Source organism: Odontesthes bonariensis, chromosome 20 (genome assembly GCF_027942865.1).
Source record: "Odontesthes bonariensis isolate fOdoBon6 chromosome 20, fOdoBon6.hap1, whole genome shotgun sequence".
NCBI classification, from domain to species: Eukaryota; Metazoa; Chordata; class Actinopteri; order Atheriniformes; family Atherinopsidae; genus Odontesthes; species Odontesthes bonariensis.
Window position 1 is genome coordinate 7752482 of NC_134525.1, and position 20003 is coordinate 7772484.

Below are 20003 nucleotides of genomic sequence, written 5' to 3' on the forward strand. Positions count from 1 at the left end.
TGGAGGGCTGCGGTCTCTGAATCCATTTTTCCGTCATAAAAACAAAGGTTGGTTGAGAAGCATCTGCCCCACTGGGTTGGCAGAGGGAGCTGTCGGGCCGCCGCCCACAGAACTTCTAAAAGCCGTCTCAGTGCCAGCACATATTAAGCTGCGAGTCTGCTAGAGAGCAATTAACGTGTGCCAAGGGAGCTGGTCAATCATTCTGACTAGCTTTAAGTAACATGAATTAAACAGAAGGATCAATATCTATGATACTGGAGGAATACATTTCAAAGGAGATTTATCAAAAGGGCAAAGTCAACCAATTACCTTTCCCCCAATCTCTTAAAAATTGCCTTAGGGACTATTTCTTTGATAGAAAGTTGGAGCAATACGATATACCGGGACTGATGGTATAAAAAGAAATGAAATATCAATACTGTGTTGATGATAAACATATGATAATATCGTGAATACACTTATACTAAGTCTTTGAATAGGATTCCGACGTACTTCTTTTCTAGTTCTTGAAGACGCTTTACCTTTTATTCGAAAGCTCTGACTGACAGGTGGGGACTCAGACGGCCTCGGATATCACCAACAATGCGGCCTAGTTTCACAACCATTCGCACACTGAATCTTGTAATCCAAACATCTTGGTCAGATAAGTAAACAACTCGCAGAATAGGTGAGTGGGTCAGTGACACACACAGAGTGTGAATGTCCCAACAACACCTCAGAGCCCTGAGGCTCTGGTAGAACTAGCAGCGATAAGAGCCCCCCCTGCTGGGTCTCCTCACATCGCCAGCATGTGAACAAACAGAGTAGGACTCGACGACACGGGAAAGATGACTTCCAGCTACCGACCAGAACGTACAAACTACGGCTGCCGGAGAAGCCCAGGAGTTGTACGAATAAAATGAACCAACTGCAATATAATTTTTTCGAGTTTATTACAGATATTACGATGCAGTCCAAGAAAGTAGTTCAAGTCAAAACAGAACATCAGCGTGCCAGCCTTTGCATATGTAGAATGACCAGCTGGATGTATGTTACAGATAGGATTTCCCCCGTCACGTCTTCTGTGCAGGAATGTACTTTATGAGAGCCTAAATATGCTAGGTGTTTATTTATTTATCTATTTTCTCCTTTTGGGTGGATTGGATGCATATGTACTTGCGAGTATGCACTTATATATGGGTACATGTGTATATGTCTGTATGCTTTTGTATGTATAAGCATGGATATATTTATGTGTGCTTGTGTGCACATGTATGGTTATATGTGCGTGAGTATGAGTGCATCCATGTAACTAGTATTGTGCAGGTGTAAGAACAAGTTTTTTTTGTTTGTTTGTTTTTTGGATTGAAAGTACACATATTGTATATGTGAGTTTAAAACGGAACATCAAAAGTTGGACTAATCTACTCAAATCAGCTAGATGAACCAACTCTTTAAATAAAGAATAAATTAAGACGCTACAATCAAATAAATGCAGTATAATGCAGCTTCACTGATATAATATACACATATGGCTGTTGAGTAATCAGCCATAAAATCATAATCATCATAAAAAGCACAGAGGGGGAGGAAATGTTCCACCTACATGTGGGGTAAAAGAGAAGTCTGGCCCTGTTATATAGGAAGAAAGTCCCTCTACCGAAGCTGTGATGGGCGCAGGCATTCACGGCAGGAGAAAAGGTAAAGGTGAGGGCGAGAAAGAGACAGAACTGATGATTTTTTACACAGAGTCACATTTCTTTGCTGCAGTCCATTTCTCGCCGAGAAGACTTGTCATAAAGCTCCAGCTTCAATTCCCAGCTTCGCAGAGGGAGGATCAATCTGGTCATTACCCCAGATATTTTGGTGCGTTTCGTGACAAAGGAACCCAATTTGCAACTGCAGCGCTTTTACACACCATGACATCTGTCCCTAAGTATCGCCAAGATGTCGCAGCCACAGTTTAAAAAGTGGTTGATTGATTGATTTAAAAGCCTCTTCCAGAGTACTTGCATTCTCAGGGAACCAAGCTAAGTTTCTATTTTAGATTAAAAGCCTGTTTGCGACTTCTTTGTGTGTTGGCGACCGTGTGTCTGTGTTTGTGGCTGCCGGCTTGTTGTGAATGACAGGGGGAGATTGAAGGTGCTGGAGCCTGACGCTGTTAGACTTAAAATTAAATGGCCAAATTAATAGGTACTGTCACTTGCCGCAGCAAAACCACCAACTCGCCCCAACACCAATTCGACTGCAACACCTTTCTTTGATCGACACCCCCATCTGCTTGGTCAAGGGGGGGTGGGAGAAGGCAGTCTCTTATGGAAAATCGGAGCATTACGAAGGAGAAACAAATCACAGATAAGACAAATAAGAGAGAGGAAAAAGTTCTGACAAATCATGTTTTGCTCATTCTGCAGTTTTATGATGCGTCTATATCAACTAGAATTTGCCCGGGAAGTGACATGAGGCATGGCAAACTGAGTCACAATCCTATTTGAAACGGGGGAGATAAAGTCCCTGGGAAATTTGAGGGGACAGCGCAAGCAGGAAAGAGGGCTGAAGGGGGGGAAATATGAAACAGCCGGGATGTGCGAGTGAGCATGAGCCGTAACGATGGGTGAAAACATCGAGCGCATAAAGTGTTAGAGGCACAAAGGTAATTTGCAGATGCAAGGCTGGGAGTGAGGGAGGGCGGGGGAAAAAAAAGCTTTTTAGTTATCTTATGCTCTTCTGTTGACTTGGATCTCATTTCACAGACCGAGCCAGCAGAATAATTTCACGTATGGTGGAGATGGTGGCCCAAGTAGTCTGTTTGCAGAGGGTAGAGTTGTCATTCTGGTGGCCCAGCAATAAACCAACAAAATCCTGCAGCGGGGACTGAAAAAGAGGTGTGAAAATCCTAAACTGAAAAGGACTGGTTACAGTGTGAGGTTGATAAATGTTTGATTTTTAAAGAAAATGCTGCAAATTGCAGCATCACTGCAAATAGTAACTGCAGCTTTGTTTGTTAAATCATTTAAAGGGTGTCACAATCGTGTTTTTCCAAGATGAATCGAGTGGGACAACTCATTGACTTCTCACCATCACCATCATTAGGTCCACATTCCAGGTACTGGATGACTTGGGTGACAACTAGATTAAAAATGTCTGGCGATTCCCCTTAGATTTGAATGTTTGAGTGTTTAAAAAGAAGTGCTTTTGTGGCTGGCCTTATTGCATTATTCATAGTGTACAGTTTGGGTGGAGGATATCCACATGAATAATGCAACCTAGTTAACTAGATTTGTTTATATAAAAGCATGTCTTTCCACATTTTGCACCTAACATGGCTGAGATAGCTGTTGCTAAGGGAAAGAGAGCACAAGAGCGCGCCTAACAGATGGGCAAGAACTTTTTTCCTCATATGTGTGTTACTTCCTAGTTCAGAACTTGTGCCAGTCAGGCTCCGTTATTCTTAATTTGTTGGAGGAAATCAACTGCTTTTTGGAGCCACCAAGTAAAAGAAGCCACACAAAACCATCTGCACTGAAACTTTTTGCCACCTTTCATTCTTTTTTTAGGTTGTTTGCAATGTAGCTTGGTGTCAGGAGGTGAGATTTTGCAGCTATGAGTGTTCCTTAAATCACAAATGGGAAGAGTGCCGAGGTAGAGATATAATGGTCTATATAATGGCCAGGAGGCTGTGCATGAGGTCAAGCAGGAGTTTCAGACCATGACGGGTTTTTACGATGCCGACATTGCCCTCATTTTCCAGAATATCAGCCTTTAACATAAAATGAGGAATGAAGAGTGCAATTATGGCGGTCTATGAGGTAAGTTTAAAACTGCTTCTCTTATTTTTTGCTTTATAACATGTTAGACTTGAATAAATTAAAGGATTTTGTACGCTATTCACGGTCCTAAACAATGAAACACAGTGAAAAAAATCTGCACATCAGCAAGCTGACGATCAAAGTCTTGTAGGCCTCATGTGAAAGGAGGACGGTGGTAAACGAAGCAGGTTTGACTTTTTTTTTTTTCTGATCAGAGCCAATAAGCTCAGCTCAAATGTTTTCAACATTTTCACACAAAGAAACTAGCTACAAAACCTACAAACAGTTTTAGGCATTGAAAAACAGGTTGCGTTCAGGGTTTGGCCTGCGGTGTGCTAGCCTGGGTGCCAGCCGAACTTAGCCCCGCCCATAAAAGTTTTGGTCGGGAAGTTCGGTCTGGCTCTGCTCAGTTGGGAAATCATTATGCCCGACCAAGAATTGGTCGGACCAATCAGATTGCCAGGGCGGGCTTTATACGATGATGGACAGATGATCAACAGGGACATTATCGACTACGTCACTAAAGAGCTGAACACGGCTGCCGCTGGAGAGCTAGGGCGTGTAGATTCTGCCATCGAGTCTGTTCTACAGGATCTCCACATTACATTAATTTTGAAAGACGAACAGAGGAACGCGATAAAGGCTTTTATCGATAGAAAAGATGTTTTTGCCGTCCTTCCTACAACAAGTGTGTGTCGCTTAATCTACGTCACATACTACGTTGCTCTGATTGGTTGTAGGTCTATCCACTTGAGCGAAGAGGCATTTTTTCTCCTGGTTCGGTTGAAACACGCCCCATACCCAAATCTCTATTGAGCGGTATCAGACTCACATTCTGACTAGAATCGTGAGTATGACGTAGTCAGGCTAGCGGTGTGCATCCCAGTGCTGTGATGAATGATGCAATAAGCTGGTAGGCCTTTTCTGGGCAGAAGACGAGCACTTCTCTGGTTCAGTCCAGGGCATAAAAACAACTTTAAAACCTATCAAATATGCTTTGAATCACATTCCAAGCTCGGACATGGGTCTGGTTAAAGCATTCCATACAAAAAGTTCTGGACCAGTGTCACGAGAAGTGTAGAGAGTAAGCGCGATCATCCTTACAGCCTTGACATATTTCCATAAAGAAGTCGCACAACTGTTGTTAGTAGATTAAAGTTGACCACTCACAACATTATCAAGTCTGCTTGTTTGTGGCATAACAAAAACTTGAATGGCTTAATAAATTTGACCCTCAGCAAAGTCAATGATTATCCTTTATACTTTGTGTTAAGAATAAACTGAGCACATTTTCAAAAATCCCTGTGACATGGTTTTGTCCGATGCTCCACGTGGCCTCACACACATACAGGAACCATTTCAGAAGCAGAAATGATAAAATCCCGACACCTGCTGGGATAGAAAATCCTTATATGCAAACGTTTATCTCTCAAAAATGTAACAAAACCAAATTTTTTTATAATGTGGAAATGCCAAGCATAATCAAAAATTGTGAAAGAAAGACCCAAAAATCCCTGTTAGTATACATTTCAATTTGCAGATAGTAACATGTTGATGTTTTGCATGTCATCAAACTGTCACAAATGTGATATCGCACAACTGCTTGATATTCCAAAACATTGATAAGGTTGGAGGATGGGGAGGTTACATCTCAGACACATAAGAGAGCAAAGTTCGACTCTGACTTGGCTGTCAGTCGTGGTTGGTTTGGTTTAGCCATTTAAAAAACAAGGTTAGCTGTAGATAGAAACAAAAGTATGGTAAGACGTTCCAACCCTGTCACCTGAACACTTACTTATACAAAAAAACATGTCATGTAAAATCTTATCGTGTCTAAATGTCAGGGCCTTTATTGTGTGGAAACGACATTTTAGAAATGTGGACAAACTTATTACATGTTTTCTTTTCCAAAAAATCTCAACTGAATTCCATGTTCTTCTGACTGATTGACTTCTAGCCTGGTGTCACAGCTCATGCTGATGAGAAGAAGTGAGAGACTTGTGTTAAAAAAATAAACCAGGAGCATATTTTCAAAGCAAGGAGTCTCCGTTAGAAGACAATGTGAGGTTTCCTTCAGACTCAGTTGGGTAGAAAGAATTGTGACTAACCACATCACTGTGATCCGCTCTGGTGGCCACAACATAGAAAAGACAGAGAAGTTTTCATTTTAGCCTCACTGACAGCATGCGACATCACAGAGAGCCAAACAGCAAGAATTATGGCTGAGAGTACACGTCTGATTGCCTTTCTATTTAAAAATACAGAAATGTGCAGTTAAATTGTTGTCAACCAAGGTTTTACACCAAACCATTGCTTTTTAGACAAGTACATCCACAGTAAACCCATTTACTCCAATCTCCGAAGGAACATTTATTGTTTTGCTCTCATTATAATTTTAATTCTGTTGTTTTGAACCATGTTTGGCTGTTCACAATGAGTCCAATATTGGGCTGTTTCCTATTAAAATGATTTAAAGCTGTACCATCGCTTCATTAAAAGAGTTACCAGAGGAGAAGCTTTAAAATACCAGAAAAATTCTGCCGTCTAGCTGTAGCTCCCTTGCTTATTACGTTATTGTGTTTCTTGTTGTTTTAAGACACACACCCGAGCCCCACTGTTTATATGTCCCTACAGATGTCCTCAAACCATAACGGTGAGAGGTTTATAGAAGGAATGACCACGGTCTGAACAGAAAACAACCGAAAGAAGGCTAGAGAGGATAGGAAACTAATGAAAAAGGATAGAAAGGATAAAAGGTTCTGATAAATGTGCCTCATGCAGGCTGCTGGTACTTAAACCTGCCATGCGCACACGCACGCATTTCAAATTCACAAATGTAAAAAAAACAAAACCTTGTTTTATTTAAAAAACCTTGGATCATCGCCTGATAACTTTTGAAGTTGTTTTTGTGGCAGATTTTCAGTCTCAATCTTGACTTGGTGCCAGGTGAGCATTGGTCTACCTGGGTTACACAAATTAATCAATACCTCTAACTTCACATTGGACATTTCTCCAATCAGCTTGTATTTTAGTTTTAGTTTTCTGGCTCAAAGTGAAAATGTTTTCACCAAAAAAAAAAAAAAAAAAGAATAGAAAACATGCATTTAAAGTAATTATTGATTTATTTGAAGGGAAGTTGGATTTAAATGTCATAGAGGAGCTGTGTTTGAGACAAATGTCTGCAGTGAAAATCACTTATTCATTTTTCAGCCTTTGCTGTGTGCTGCAGTCAATCATCTGTCATCTCAACAAGGATCAATACAGAATCTTGCTTTTTTTCCTCTAATATTTCCCCCATTTTTACAGAACTAATCTGCCACACACCACAGGAAAGTGTTTTCCAATAACATTTGTATTTCCATCGAAATGTCATTAAAATTCATTCCTACGCGCCACTGCACACTTTTCCCCCCCATTTCTTACTTAGCAAGTAAAGCATTTATGGTGCTTGAAGTGAGGAATTTCCATCAGAGACAATAGCTCATGAGCTGGAAACCATTTTAATTTTACAGAATGATTGGAATTAGACAGATTAGGGAGGAAATGAGAGATCTTCATGTGGAGTCTGAGTGGAGTGATGTGTGGCATCCGCCTGGGGAGGTAAGAAGAGAACTTGGGAGCTTTGTATTAAAATCTGGCCCATCAAAACCCTCCGACAGGCCGGGCTGCTGCTGGGCTGTAAATCATCTGATCTGCAAGTGTCAAAGGGGTGAAGCCAGGCTCCGGAACACGAGGGCAATGGATTCAATGAGTCATAGCTGAAGTGTACTGGTGGTGACTGGTTGATGAAACGCGCTGACACTGCGGGATTCAGGCAGCAAGAGGACAGAGAGGAGGGGAAGGGATATGAATCAGCATGAAGCTTGAAGGCTACGACTGACATTTCAACTTAAAAAGACAATAGAATTCTCAACACAGAGTCAATGAAGCAATAAACAAATGAATAAACTCAGAGAGAACATCTGAGTTTTTGCCAATATGATCTACAGTTCCAGGCAAACAATACTGCACTGCCCGTTTGGAATGAATCCATTGTTTCCGCCCGATTTAAGTATTAAGACTGCAGTCAAAATATGAGCCTCCACCTGCACCCAACAAAAATGAAGTGATTGATGGTTGCGATTTGATGGAGTTAATATAAAAAACTCCTACAATTATTTCTTGATTGATGCTTGAGTCTCCAACTTTGTAAATTATGCGGAGCAGGGGATGTTCAGTTCAGCCAAACTGGTGTGCAATAGGCTTTTCAGTATGAAAACGACCCTGGGGGTCGGTTTTGGGAGGATAGTAGCCGGGTTTTCATTGTCATTTTTGATTTATATTTATAAGAGGTGAATAAGAAAATGTGACAGGAACCAAGACTGTCCTCCCTCCCTGACGTGCCCTTGTGCAAGCAGGCAGCTATGGACTATAATTACAATTGTATAGAATATGCGACCTCTAATGGTCAGAGCAACTGCTTGTGAAGGGTTAAAAAAAGAAAAAGGTGTTCGTGTTGCATTGTAAAAAGACGCCCTAACGTAAAAGCCCTAACCACGATCCATTCCTTAAAGGGATATGCCACCCCCAGGCCAAATTAAGTGTATCCCCGCATTCCCGAGACCTAAATAAGTGTGTGGGAGCGTTTTCCTGGCGACCCAGGCATTGTCCGAATCTCACAGCACTGACCACTGCTTGGTTGCACGTAATACATACATGCTAGCGTCGCCAGCGTCGCCAATCAAAATATTTCGCCCAATGTGAATTAATTTACTTGATTTACCTTCTAATTACTGTGTGAGTGGTGTACTTTCACATCGAGTGCAAATGACTGTGTAAATCTACACGGAAGGCTTTGCTGCTTCACGCTGGTTTGTTTGAGGAAGTCGGGGGTGGGGATTCCCAAAGACGTAGCGGGGAGTGTGCTTCGGCTGTGTTTTCCACACTGGAAACTAGTTCCCAAACCGACATGAGCAAACCAAGCCTTCCGTGTAGATTTACACAGTCACTCTTTCAAAAATGGCGGTGTTGTTGTTGTGAGAGGAAGGTGCTAAACCGGAAAAGTGATTCCGGAAATGATGTTGTTAGCCGACCAATCACAACCCTTGCGGTCTCGCCTCGACGGATAGAGAGGAATTTTGGCCGACGCAAGCAAGCGACGGAGAGCGTCTCCGGGAGGGTTTCCGTTGACGGAGAGGGCTCTCTCTCCGTAGGCGACCATAAATCAGCCTTTACTCTAACGTTTTGCTGTGGCGTGTGCTCTTGTGCCCTGACATAAAGTACGTTATCCTCAATCTCATCTCCAACCACCCCTCCTTCCTTTTGTGACTTTGTGGCTTGTTGAAAGGATAGACTTGATAATAATGTCATGCAGGATGGCTCATATTTATTATACATCATATCATTTGTGAGGGCTTTACATTACAGGATGAAATTATGAGTCATATTAAGGGTATGGACAAACGACAGATCCAGCGGTCAGATTTGGAGGACTTGAATAAGTAAAAATTTGAAAAAGTTAATAAACTAAGGTAATGTGAATTTACCTTTTGTTTTAACAACATGGTGATGCACATTAGGGGATATGATCCAGATATAATATAATATCCCAGACATTCCAAGAGATGAAAATAATTCCTCAAGTGGATGTCCACACAATTGTTCCAGATAGGATATTTATGTCTTCTGTTCAGTACCAACTATAGTAAAGTAGCCTCTGCCACCACCATCTGGCACCACAACGCAGCCTTGTCTATGCACTTTAAATCCCTCAGTGGAAAAGTCACAGATTTGCTTCTTTTTTTTGCTGCTGCTTTTCAAAACATCTGTAGATTTTCTTAGCTAGTAAATAGAAACCTGGCTGTGTTTCTGTGATTTGGTTTGTGAATCTGAGCTATCATCCAAGCAGCAGCAAACCCCCAACTGCTATAAAAGGTCAAGCCCTGCTCTAACAAAAGAGTGGCAAACGCAGTGCCATTTCCATTTAGATAAATATTTTGCTGCTTTTTCTCAGGTCTAAGCTCAGCCCTGCCGGTTATTTGTTACAGATAATTAGAGGATTTGGTTTTCACTTGCTGTTAATTTGAGTGATCCTTGTGTAAGAGGGAGGCCACACCAGCTGTGAAGTAGCTCATGTTTAGGCTCTTTATTTAAGCAGATTTCACTGGTACTGAACAGGTGTAACAGAATGAGTCATGACAGGCCGATAAGCACTTTTCAAACCGTCTATAACTATGCTGACTACTCTTAATGAGTATTTTAGCACGCACCATTACATAACAAGTCTTGATCTTGAAATAAAATCATTTCCACTAGGGTTAATGGTTTGTCTTCTCAAAACTAGACACAGTTGTCTTTAGCTTTGAAAATCCATATTCTAATTAAAACCAAGTTTTTAACTATGTTAACCAAAATACTCTCAGTCCCGACTCGTCACGTACCAACTTGTTTGGTTTGGGACACTTTAGCCTCAATTTGTCACCACAGACTTTTAATTTGTGAGCTGCTCTTTTAAAGCCTCATGTTGTTCGTTTAGACAAGAGAGTGAAGCTGGATAGTAATACTTGAGACATGATTGGACAAAAATACATAGACTTTTTCCGTTTATATTTAATTGTGGACTAAATCTTAAAAGAAGCACCATTACATTGATCAAAAGGAGAGAGGGTGTAGCTAATGACATCTATGACTCAGAAAATGCTAAAGGCAATGCTAGCTAATGATTTAGGGATGGGGGGAAAATGTCAGTTTTGTACAGTATGAAACAAGGTGACATTTTTTTTTAGGAAACAGCTTCTAGCAAATTACAGTGATATTGCACTAAAATGCGAGATGCTTCCATCTCGGCTAACCTTCCATCAAACATACAGTGGAATTTGTGAATGTGCAGTGTACAACAGACTTCAACAGAAATCATTCAGTGTCTGAAATAGACGCCGAGCGTTGTCACTATTGCAGGACGTGTCACCTTGTTGAACCAGAACGTGGAAGAGAACCTCGTTTCAGATAGGAGATACAGTATGCTCCTTCTGTCATGGTTTACGTTTTAATGGGTTTTCCTAAACCCAACTGTCAGAAGTCCTGAGACATCAAGCGGAAATATTCTTTCTGAGGTGTTTGAGTTCTGATTAAAACTGAAAGTTGCAGGAAATTGCTTTTTAACACAACACTTGAGTTTGATTTCAGTGCAAAATAATCATCTCTAAAGCTCCATTTTCATCGGTTAGCTTCAGCCACCAAAACCTAGTTAGTGAGGAAAATAATGTGATTTTACTTAGAATATGCCTTTCAGTAAAATGATGGTATGTGATAGCTTCGGGGTTGGATCAGACATACTTACATCTAAGCCATTTATATATATGGATTTTATTCCACATTCATTTGGCATACCTCTCTGTTTCCCTTCTTTAAGAATGGCTTCTTGACAGCCACCCTTCCATGGAGACCATTTCTCATGAGGCTTTAGTGAAGAGTAGATGGATCAGCTGATGGTCCTGTGTCAGGTCTTTGCTGGATTTTTTCCTCTTTCTTAAGGACATCACTTTCAGATCATGTTCATCTGCTGTAGATAGTTTTTTAAGCCTGACACTTCATCTTTTGTCCTCCACTTGTCCAGTTTCCTCATTTTTAAGGACACACTTCACACCATGCTGAGATATGCCAATTTTTCAGCTTCCACCTCTTCAAAATCCCCTTGTTGGTGCAAAATAAATAAGTCTTATTGATGCAACTAAAGAAATGGGAACGAATGATGTGCCCTTGTGACAGACTGCTAAGTAACAACGTGCCTAAAGATACAACTATAAATTGGTTCTTTGCAAAGTTTTATGTAGAGACAACCCTACTTCCTCCATTTCGTTTGACCTTCATATGTTTGTATAATTCAGAAGTAAGTGTTGTGTAGCTTAACAAACAAAACATATTCCTCTGGAAATAAGGACTAAACTGACCAGGAGTGAAAAAGCAGCAAATAATCCAAGGAAAATTTTTGAAAGCGTCAGAAACCCTGGAGAACTATCATAAAACGACTGTTTTAACAGATTAATAAATGCTTGTAGGACTTTCACACCCCTGAAACCTTTTGGTCCCATATTCCCCCCGAGTGATCTGAAACCAGCAAATCGCTACAGCAAGCCGCTGAAGCGAAGATAACATGATAAGTGTGTTGCACCAGCATCCCCAGAGATCACAGCTCAATGACTCACCTTTGGCCCCCAGCTCCTTTGATGAGCTTTCAAGAGTTCAAACGGGGGGAATCAGACGAGCAAATAAAGAAGAACACAAGTGGCCGGAGGTTGATGTTATGAGATAGGTGGAGTGCCAGATTTAACGTCCACCTTAGCTCAGGGGCCTTGAGAGATGTTGAGTGAGTTATGAACGAGAGCCCGGGGGGGGGGGGGGGGGGGGGGGCAGCGCTAGTCATTAACTACAGTGCTCCTGTCCTTCTATTGTACTCAGACAATCCAGACTTTGAGTCAAGTGGTCCCACCCTGAATACCACTCATGTCCGTGCACGACAGACCAGATGCTCAGTTAAAAAGCAGACCATAATTGATATTTTCATTAGAACGAGTCGTGCCAGCAAAACACTTAAATATCCTTTGCAAAGAGTCAATAAATAAAACTGAGAAAAATGGCAACAATTCAACTAAAACATGCAGACGTACAACTCTGTTTACTGTTAAAAAGCAACATGCAAACCCTATGGGCCAAATAAAGAGTAATAGAAAAATAAAAAAAGTCTGCAATCACGGTCCAGCTCAACAATTCTTCAGTAAGCACACTACAGCGCGAGTGCAGTCTCAGCCTTACCATTTTGGAGGTGGTGGTATCAATCCTCTGAGTGACAATTAGCATTGACATGACTGAAGCAACAGCATAAGCTCCCCACAACACTTTCCTCCTCTGGTCTCCTTTCCCTCACTTGCAGAAAAGTCCTGAATGAGTGGGAGGCTTCGCTGAAAGTGGGAGGATTAGCGGAGCCCTCTTCGGCGAGCCCAGCACTCCTCCTATCAGCTGCCTGGCAGACTCCAAGCACACTCCCACGTTAGCCAATCAATCACACAGCGACAAGGATTCACAGAGATGTGCGGTGATCTACTCGCCGGGATGTTTTTTTTTGGAAATGTGTGCTCCGGCTGCTCCTCTATCCCCTCCACGGAACTCTGCCTATCCCTGCTCGACTTTTCTCAGCCTCTCAATCTTTCTCATCGATGACGATAAGGTTTTATCAGTATTTGTCCCTTCAAGACAAGTCGTCTTCTCGAACTCTCACTTGTTGTAGCTGCGGCAGTCCGTGTTTGCCTACACACTCCCTCCCCCGATTCATTCTCAGTCTACCTTTCTCACCTCCTCACTAAGCTCCTCCGCCTCGTGAGGATGTTTTTTTGTCAGGTTCTGCACCTGAACTTAATAGGAGGGTTCAAACATAAGCTGTTGGTTCAGACATGAGAGAGGCATCTGCCAGCAAACACAGCCAAACAGAGCATTACATCTCCATCACTGCCTTAGTGAGGCTAAGGTGTGTGTGTGTGCTTGGAGCTGGCAGGTGGGCAAAAGACACAAAGACAGAGGAAGGGAGGAGTGAGGGAGAACGCAAGAACAGATGGGAAACAAAATCATCTGTTCCCCTAAAATAAACACCAGACATGCAACCAAACAAAAGTTTGTTGCTTCTTAAGTTAGTAGATATCAAAGTGACTTTTACCAGTGACTTTTACCAATGACTAAATGAGCTTTCTGCTGCCATCCACCGATCCACAGATCAATTCATCCAGCCTTTCCGATGGGCTGTATTAAAGAGGTGGTGAGATATTCGTGTTGTGAATTGCACTTTGCAAATTATCCCAAACTTTTTGGAAGATTGATATGAGGCCATGCCCAGGATCAATCTAAATTCACGCAATGTTCAGAGCCTTAGCGTGGTAAGCCAGAGTGCCAAAGCAGTTACACTCAAGCCTAACAGCTAGTAAATGGAAAGCAGAGAAAGAGCACAAGAGTGGCACTGGGCTGGGATTGAAAAAGACAGAAAGCTCTACTTCAGAGCGGAACTAACTTTTGTCATGAGAAAGTTCGGGAAGTTTTCCATCGAGTTTCATTTGCTTGGTCAATATTGGTCCAACTCTTCAAACTTTCAAGGGTGACTTAGAGCAGGAACAACAAAGTGGCTGCCAGGCTCACATGAATGCAAGCATGGAAAACCAAACCTCTCTTGGGTTTTGTTGCAACAGAAACAAGCAGAAAAAAAAAAAAAAAAAAAAGAATTCAGAGAGTGAGCTCATTCTCCTCCAAAACAAACATTCACAAATATAATCAGTTACTCCAATAACAGCTTTGGGGTTCATCTATTGGAACAATTAAGAGGCCTCAGCATGAGTACAACAAAGTGTTTGTCGCATCATCTAACAGGGATGCACCAATCCATCTTTTTCACTCCGATAGCAATTTCAAGACCACCTCTGGGTATCTGCCAATACACAGTACTGATCTAATATCATTTCCCCTGATTTAAATTCTGCATACAACACCCTGTATAAGCCCACAGAATAGTTGTGGCACTGAAAAATGGACAGCCTGCTGTGATTGAATGAATGTATGCATGGATACCCAATCCCATTAGCACAATATGGTCAGAGCTGGCGCTCGTACTGATCCACGTTACTGGATCGGTGAACCATATCTGAAACCCAACGTCTGTCACTGGCATCAGGACATGCTGTCTTCAACAACTTTTGTAATTTTCCAACAATCCTGCTGAGTTTTGCAAAAAATAGCAAGGTGTGCGGAGACGTGGCAGGAGATTAATCAGACGCGGGAGAGGGTTTGTTACACAGAACCATCAGAGGAGTCTTCTGTGGAAACGGTTTGGAAAGGAGAATGCAGTCTCAAAAACTATTTGGACTAACCATCTATCACCGTTTATCACAAGCAAACTTCAATCCATCAAATCAGCAGGGTTGAGCATCCCTGTAAAACCGTCCTCTTGTTGAAATCAGGAGGAAGAGGAGCAAAAAGTGTCATTTCAACCAAACAGGGCCTTCAGTTTTTGTCTTTGCTCCTCTTTCACCGATGTACCCGATGCTGCAGACAGTCCTTAATATGAGCAGCGTAAGTGGCCCCCAGAGCGCCATCAACAGGGGGATCCGCTGTAAAAAGTCAAATGTATATTTCATTGTTTAATAAAAAGAGGAGAAATTAAATCAAGACTAACATAATTTGTTTAGTCGTTTGTTTCGTTCGGTGCACTGATGTTTGTAGCAAGAATCCAGTTAATCCTAAATGATGATGATGGGTCCGAAACAAATCGAACTCCAACAAGTTGAGAAGTGAGGCCTCGGAATGTTGCGGTTACATTGTATCATCTTCTTGACACCCTTTACGGCGTGTAAAATGTTACAATTTTTAACGTCTCTCACAGCACTCACTCGGACAGAAGCAGCTACGCAGAAGTAGCAGAAGTAGCCTACACAGTTCTGATTCTGAAATTAGCAATACAATTAGCACACATTGTTTGCTAGCAGTGTTTGGTGTGTTAAACCGTGTGGATTAAAGTGGGATAATTGTGAGAAGTCCTGTGATCAAGACAGCGTTTTAAGGTAAGGCTATTTAGCAATTAATTTTGCCCGCCGTGGCATGTTGACTTGGGCCCATATGATTTTGCTTTGAAGTGGGTTGGGATCATCTGCGCTATTGGATTGGTTTATTGCGCTATGTAGATGGACTTTGTCGTAGTTGTTAGCTTGATTCTTAAAAAAAAAACAAAAAAAAAAACACACACACAACAAAACCGTACACTTAAAGGTAGGGTAGGAGATCCTGGATTTTGAGTCCAGCGAAGCTGCATTTTGAAAATACACAGGTAAAAAGTCCCAACCCTTTTCTTCACTTTCCCCCCGAAGGCACGCCTCTAGAGTACATGAACGCGCACGAGCACGAAGGTGCACGAGCGCTGTTCTGACAGCAAGCATCGATCGTTGCCGTATTTAGTATTTAGTATTTAGTATATGCTAACTATACGTTTATTAATGCTAGGTGCTAGCCAAGCTGGCTCTAGTTTAGCTTCCTGCCAAGCTTCGTTCACGGAGCAGGGTACGCGCACAGGGGGAAGGAGGGGGAGGGGGAGGGAGGAGCAGATTGCAGTTTGATAGACGGCATCAGAATCCAATCATTGTGAACGGTCCGTTCACAATGATTGGATCCTGTTTTTCCTAGATTGTACGTTCTAGAGGCCACTAAAACTTTTCATATTTGTGTCAAAACTTTTAATTAATTGGTTGCAATGGGGGTGTGAAGAGTATTTCAAGCAATATGTAAAAAAATGTTCCAGAAAAAGATCCCCTACCCCGCCTTTAAAACGGTGTGTCCGCGCTCATCATGTTTTACTTTTTTCTTGGTGGACAGTGTGAAATATTGCTGCAAATGGTATTTCAATGCACACGTCAAAACAACAGCGAAGTGCACATTTTCAAGATGAAGGAAGAGTTGCGTGACGCTTGAAATCAGATCGGTTAATAATACACAATTTATTTATTAATTTTTTCGCATATGAGACGTAACCTGCAACTAGTCTTAATGCTTTGGGAAGGATTCAATCGACTATGTATAGCAACGGCTGTAGGTATGTCTCAAAGGTTTCGCTGCTGCTTGCTTGAGAGTGATTTTGGCAACACTAAGCCCTGCATAGTAGTAGGACTGCTGGGTTCGTGGATTTCGGTCTGTTGATTGAGAGAACCATGGGGTTTGCGTTTCATTAAAGACCTTTCTGTCTTTATATTGTGTGTGTTGGCGTCAGTGGCTGTGGCAGTACAGTGGCCTACATTGGTGTGTGTGTCGGTGTGTGGTTTTTATCTCGGGCTACGAGCCTTGTGGAGGTTACCAGCAGCAGCTTGCACCGCAAATATTCTAAGGGCTTTTTCCCGACATAACGGCAAGATAAGGGTTGACAGGTAGCCTGTGAGGGGGCCCCAAAAAAATGTAGCCCCGGGGCCACGGGTGTTGCTAAAGCGCCCCTGGTCACAGACACAACCTGCTCCTAGCTGCCAGTATAGAACACTAATTGTTCCAGAAAACTGTCTCTCCTCCACAAACAGATAGCTTGGAGCTTTTGCAAGGTGGATTCTTGCCCATCTGCCCCGCCTCGCACTGACTGCTCACTACCTCGAACGGAGGGGTCTCTGCAGCCTCCCGCCTTCGTTGTGAGACAGGGACGACACAACGATTCTTCTGTGAACTTCCTCCTCCGAGGGTGAGCAGGATGCGAAGAGGAAGCAGTGTGACCCGTCAGGAAGGAAGCAATAATGACTGTCACAAAGAGGAAAGCCCTTTGTGACAGTCATTATGCTTTTCTTTTATCATGTTTATCACTCTCTACAAAATCATCCACATCATCAAATAACGATTTTTTTTTTTTGCTATGTAAAAGTATTTAAGTCACCCCATGAAAAATCTTTTTTTCAGTATAATAATACATCTAAAAAAAAAAAAAAACACTTTATATTTCTTTCTGCTGTCATGAAGCCCAAATTAGTTTGTCTTTGCACACCTGTCATAAAATACAGTAAAAACTACTGGATACACAGCCATGATATGTTGTTCAAACATTCATGCAGATCAGGAATTCTAATGAGATTTCTGAATTTGCGTCCCACAGGGGATATGAATACAGTATTTGATTTTAAATTTTATCTATTGAGTGGACCGCCTCGACATTTTGTGATCGTTCATGAATGTTTGCAAATGTTCAGGGTGAACTGGAACGACGTGCCATCCGTCGCCGTCCTTCGCAGCCAGGAAGAATTTAAAAATATCAATTCGACATATCTCATTTATGAGCACATATTTCCACTTAAACGCTGCCTTTAACTGTATGCTGGTTCACGGAGAACAGGCTGAACATCCCTGTAGAACATGTTTGTGTTGTCACTGTGAGCCCGTTTGGTCTGATGTTAGAGCTTGTTCTTTAAAACTACCTCGGTCACTTTTTGGCGGTGATAGCAGAGAGCAGCACAGACTCTTTAGCAGTGTGCGCCTTTATCCCTAAATGATTCATTGCCACAAATGTACAAAGACGGGCCTTTAAAGTTGGATAATTGTACAGTGGGAATACAAAGCTCTTCCAGGGAAAATTTGCCTAATTTACATCATAAAAGTTCTGTTTTTATGACTGATTAAAAACCTTTAAGCTGAACTTTCTTCATTTAGTCTCAAGCTTACCCCCTTCAGCAGATGAGTAAGAAGAAATACCTTAGAGGAAATTGAAGAAATAATTCACCTTCGACTATGGAAAGAATCTTAATTTCCAGTGGAGAAAGTGTTTGTAAGTGTATGAAGGCAGCCAAAGTAAAATGGACTGCAAGTATTGGTCATAAATCAGGAGATGTGGATATGGTCTCTAATAAAATTAAAAAAAGAATAAAAAAAAATCAGTTTTATATTCAGCTGAGGTAGAAAAATGCCTGGAAGACCAATTTAAAAATTAATTGTAATATATTTCATGCTTATTCAGGTGGAAAACGAACTCTAAAGTTCAGCAGAATCTGAGATCAAATTCAGCAAATTATCTTGTTCAGCAGGAACATCCGAGTCCACGTACAGACCTGGTTCAGGTGCCGTTCAAACATTACCATCTCGACGTCAGCCGTTTCATTCCATGGAGCCGGTTACAGCCGCCCCAGGACGAAAAGCATTCAGTCGACACGCGGCGCTTGGATTTAAATTGCTCGTTTTTTTCTCGTTTACAGACTCAGCAGACCATGTGATTAGGTGCAATCCAAACATGAAAGCAAAAGGAGTAAATTAACTGAGCGCACAACCGAGTTCCTAGTCTTGAATTATGTTGATGAATAAACAAGACCCCGTCAGGAAATGTCTCAAATGTTCATCAGTCAGACAACTTCTGATACATACGCAAGTTTCAACTTTTTATTTTTATTATTTGAATCAGAGCTCGGCTTGTATTTCATTTCACATGATAAGACTTTTAAATGTTGCTTCAGTAATACGAGTTATGAATTGTGTAAGAACTCAGATTGAAGTTACGTGTATGCAGTTGGCTGTTTAAGCCTATCAAACAAACACCCGATATTGTGTCTGAGCAATAAACTAATGGAAAACGACAGGGTTCTCCACCTCAACCCTTTTCAAACCCTTTCGTTCCATTATTGAGCTGTGTCTTTTCAATTCCCCAAGATTATGAGAAAAAAAAGTGAAGACACAGAATGAAAAAAGTCCCTCTGGTCTGAAGAGAGCAATTCCAACATATTGTCCCCGAGGAAGGGAATGGATGGAGCCAGCCAGGTAAGACTGCTGAGCTTAAGCGGAGAAACGGACCTAAAATGAAAACCATGATAAGATTTCAAACTACTGTAAAAAAAAAAAAAAAAGGTGGTGAGCACACCAGGCTGCTGCAAAACTTTTTAACAAGCCTTGCTGAGTGGAAAACAGGGAGCCAAACATACCGCTCAAAATCAACTGAATAAAAAACGATAATAATGTAGTACAAATCCATTACAAAATAGCTTTGCATTTTTTTGATTAGCAAGCACTTCCTTAATTTAATCTGGCCTCTGAATTGAATTTGTATTACAGCCATAGTTAATAACATGACATTCAGCGTATGACTCTTGGCTATTTAGATAAGTGAGGGGCCTTCTCCGAACACCCACATGCTTCTATGCCAAATTGCCCCATTCCTCATAATAAAACCAATGTCTGAACGAGTCGCTGCTGTTATATTTTGCCGGAATTGTTATTAATAAGGCTATCAGAATATAATGCCAGGTCCATATGTAAAGACAGCATAGAGTAGAAAAAGAAGAATCTATAGGGAGGGTTTAAGGGGATGAAGAAGTCTGAAACGTCATTAAGGCCATGGCTTGTGAATAAAAGATCAAAGTTTTGACTTGGCTCCAAGTTTCTTCTCCCTTGTGGCTCATCTCAATTACTACACAGGCAGGCGGTTAGGGCAGAATGGAGACAGTAAGTACACTTTTAAAGAGTGACAATGTGGAACACACATGGAAATATTTCACTTTTACGACATGGAGGACAGTGACTGACACTTCAGAAACTGACAAAATCCCTGAACACAGGGAAGCATCACAACATGGCGATGCTCAACCTACTTCTTATGCTGTGCTGAGCATCATGAGCACTTCAATCAATCATGGCTGGAGAGCAGAAGTCTCCCCCAGCTTTCAAAGCTCTATGTGCAGCCTGATTTAAGAAGGGGGAAAGAAG

At 41.6% G+C, this 20003-nt stretch overlaps 1 protein-coding gene across 2 annotated transcripts in view; it reads right to left on the reverse strand.

Moving 5' to 3' along the window:
* dpp6a (dipeptidyl-peptidase 6a) overlaps positions 1 to 20003 on the reverse strand; it is a 247212-nt gene that overhangs the window by 192083 nt on the left and 35126 nt on the right. Inside the window, exon 1 of one of the 2 annotated variants that reach the window (XM_075452815.1) lies at positions 12579 to 12661. The exons of the other annotated variant lie outside the window; for it this stretch is intronic. Coding sequence (XP_075308930.1) covers positions 12579 to 12629 — 51 coding nt within the window. The 5' untranslated portion in view covers positions 12630 to 12661. Of the gene's footprint in view, positions 1 to 12578; positions 12662 to 20003 lie in introns of those variants that run through there. 2 annotated transcript variants of the gene reach the window in all.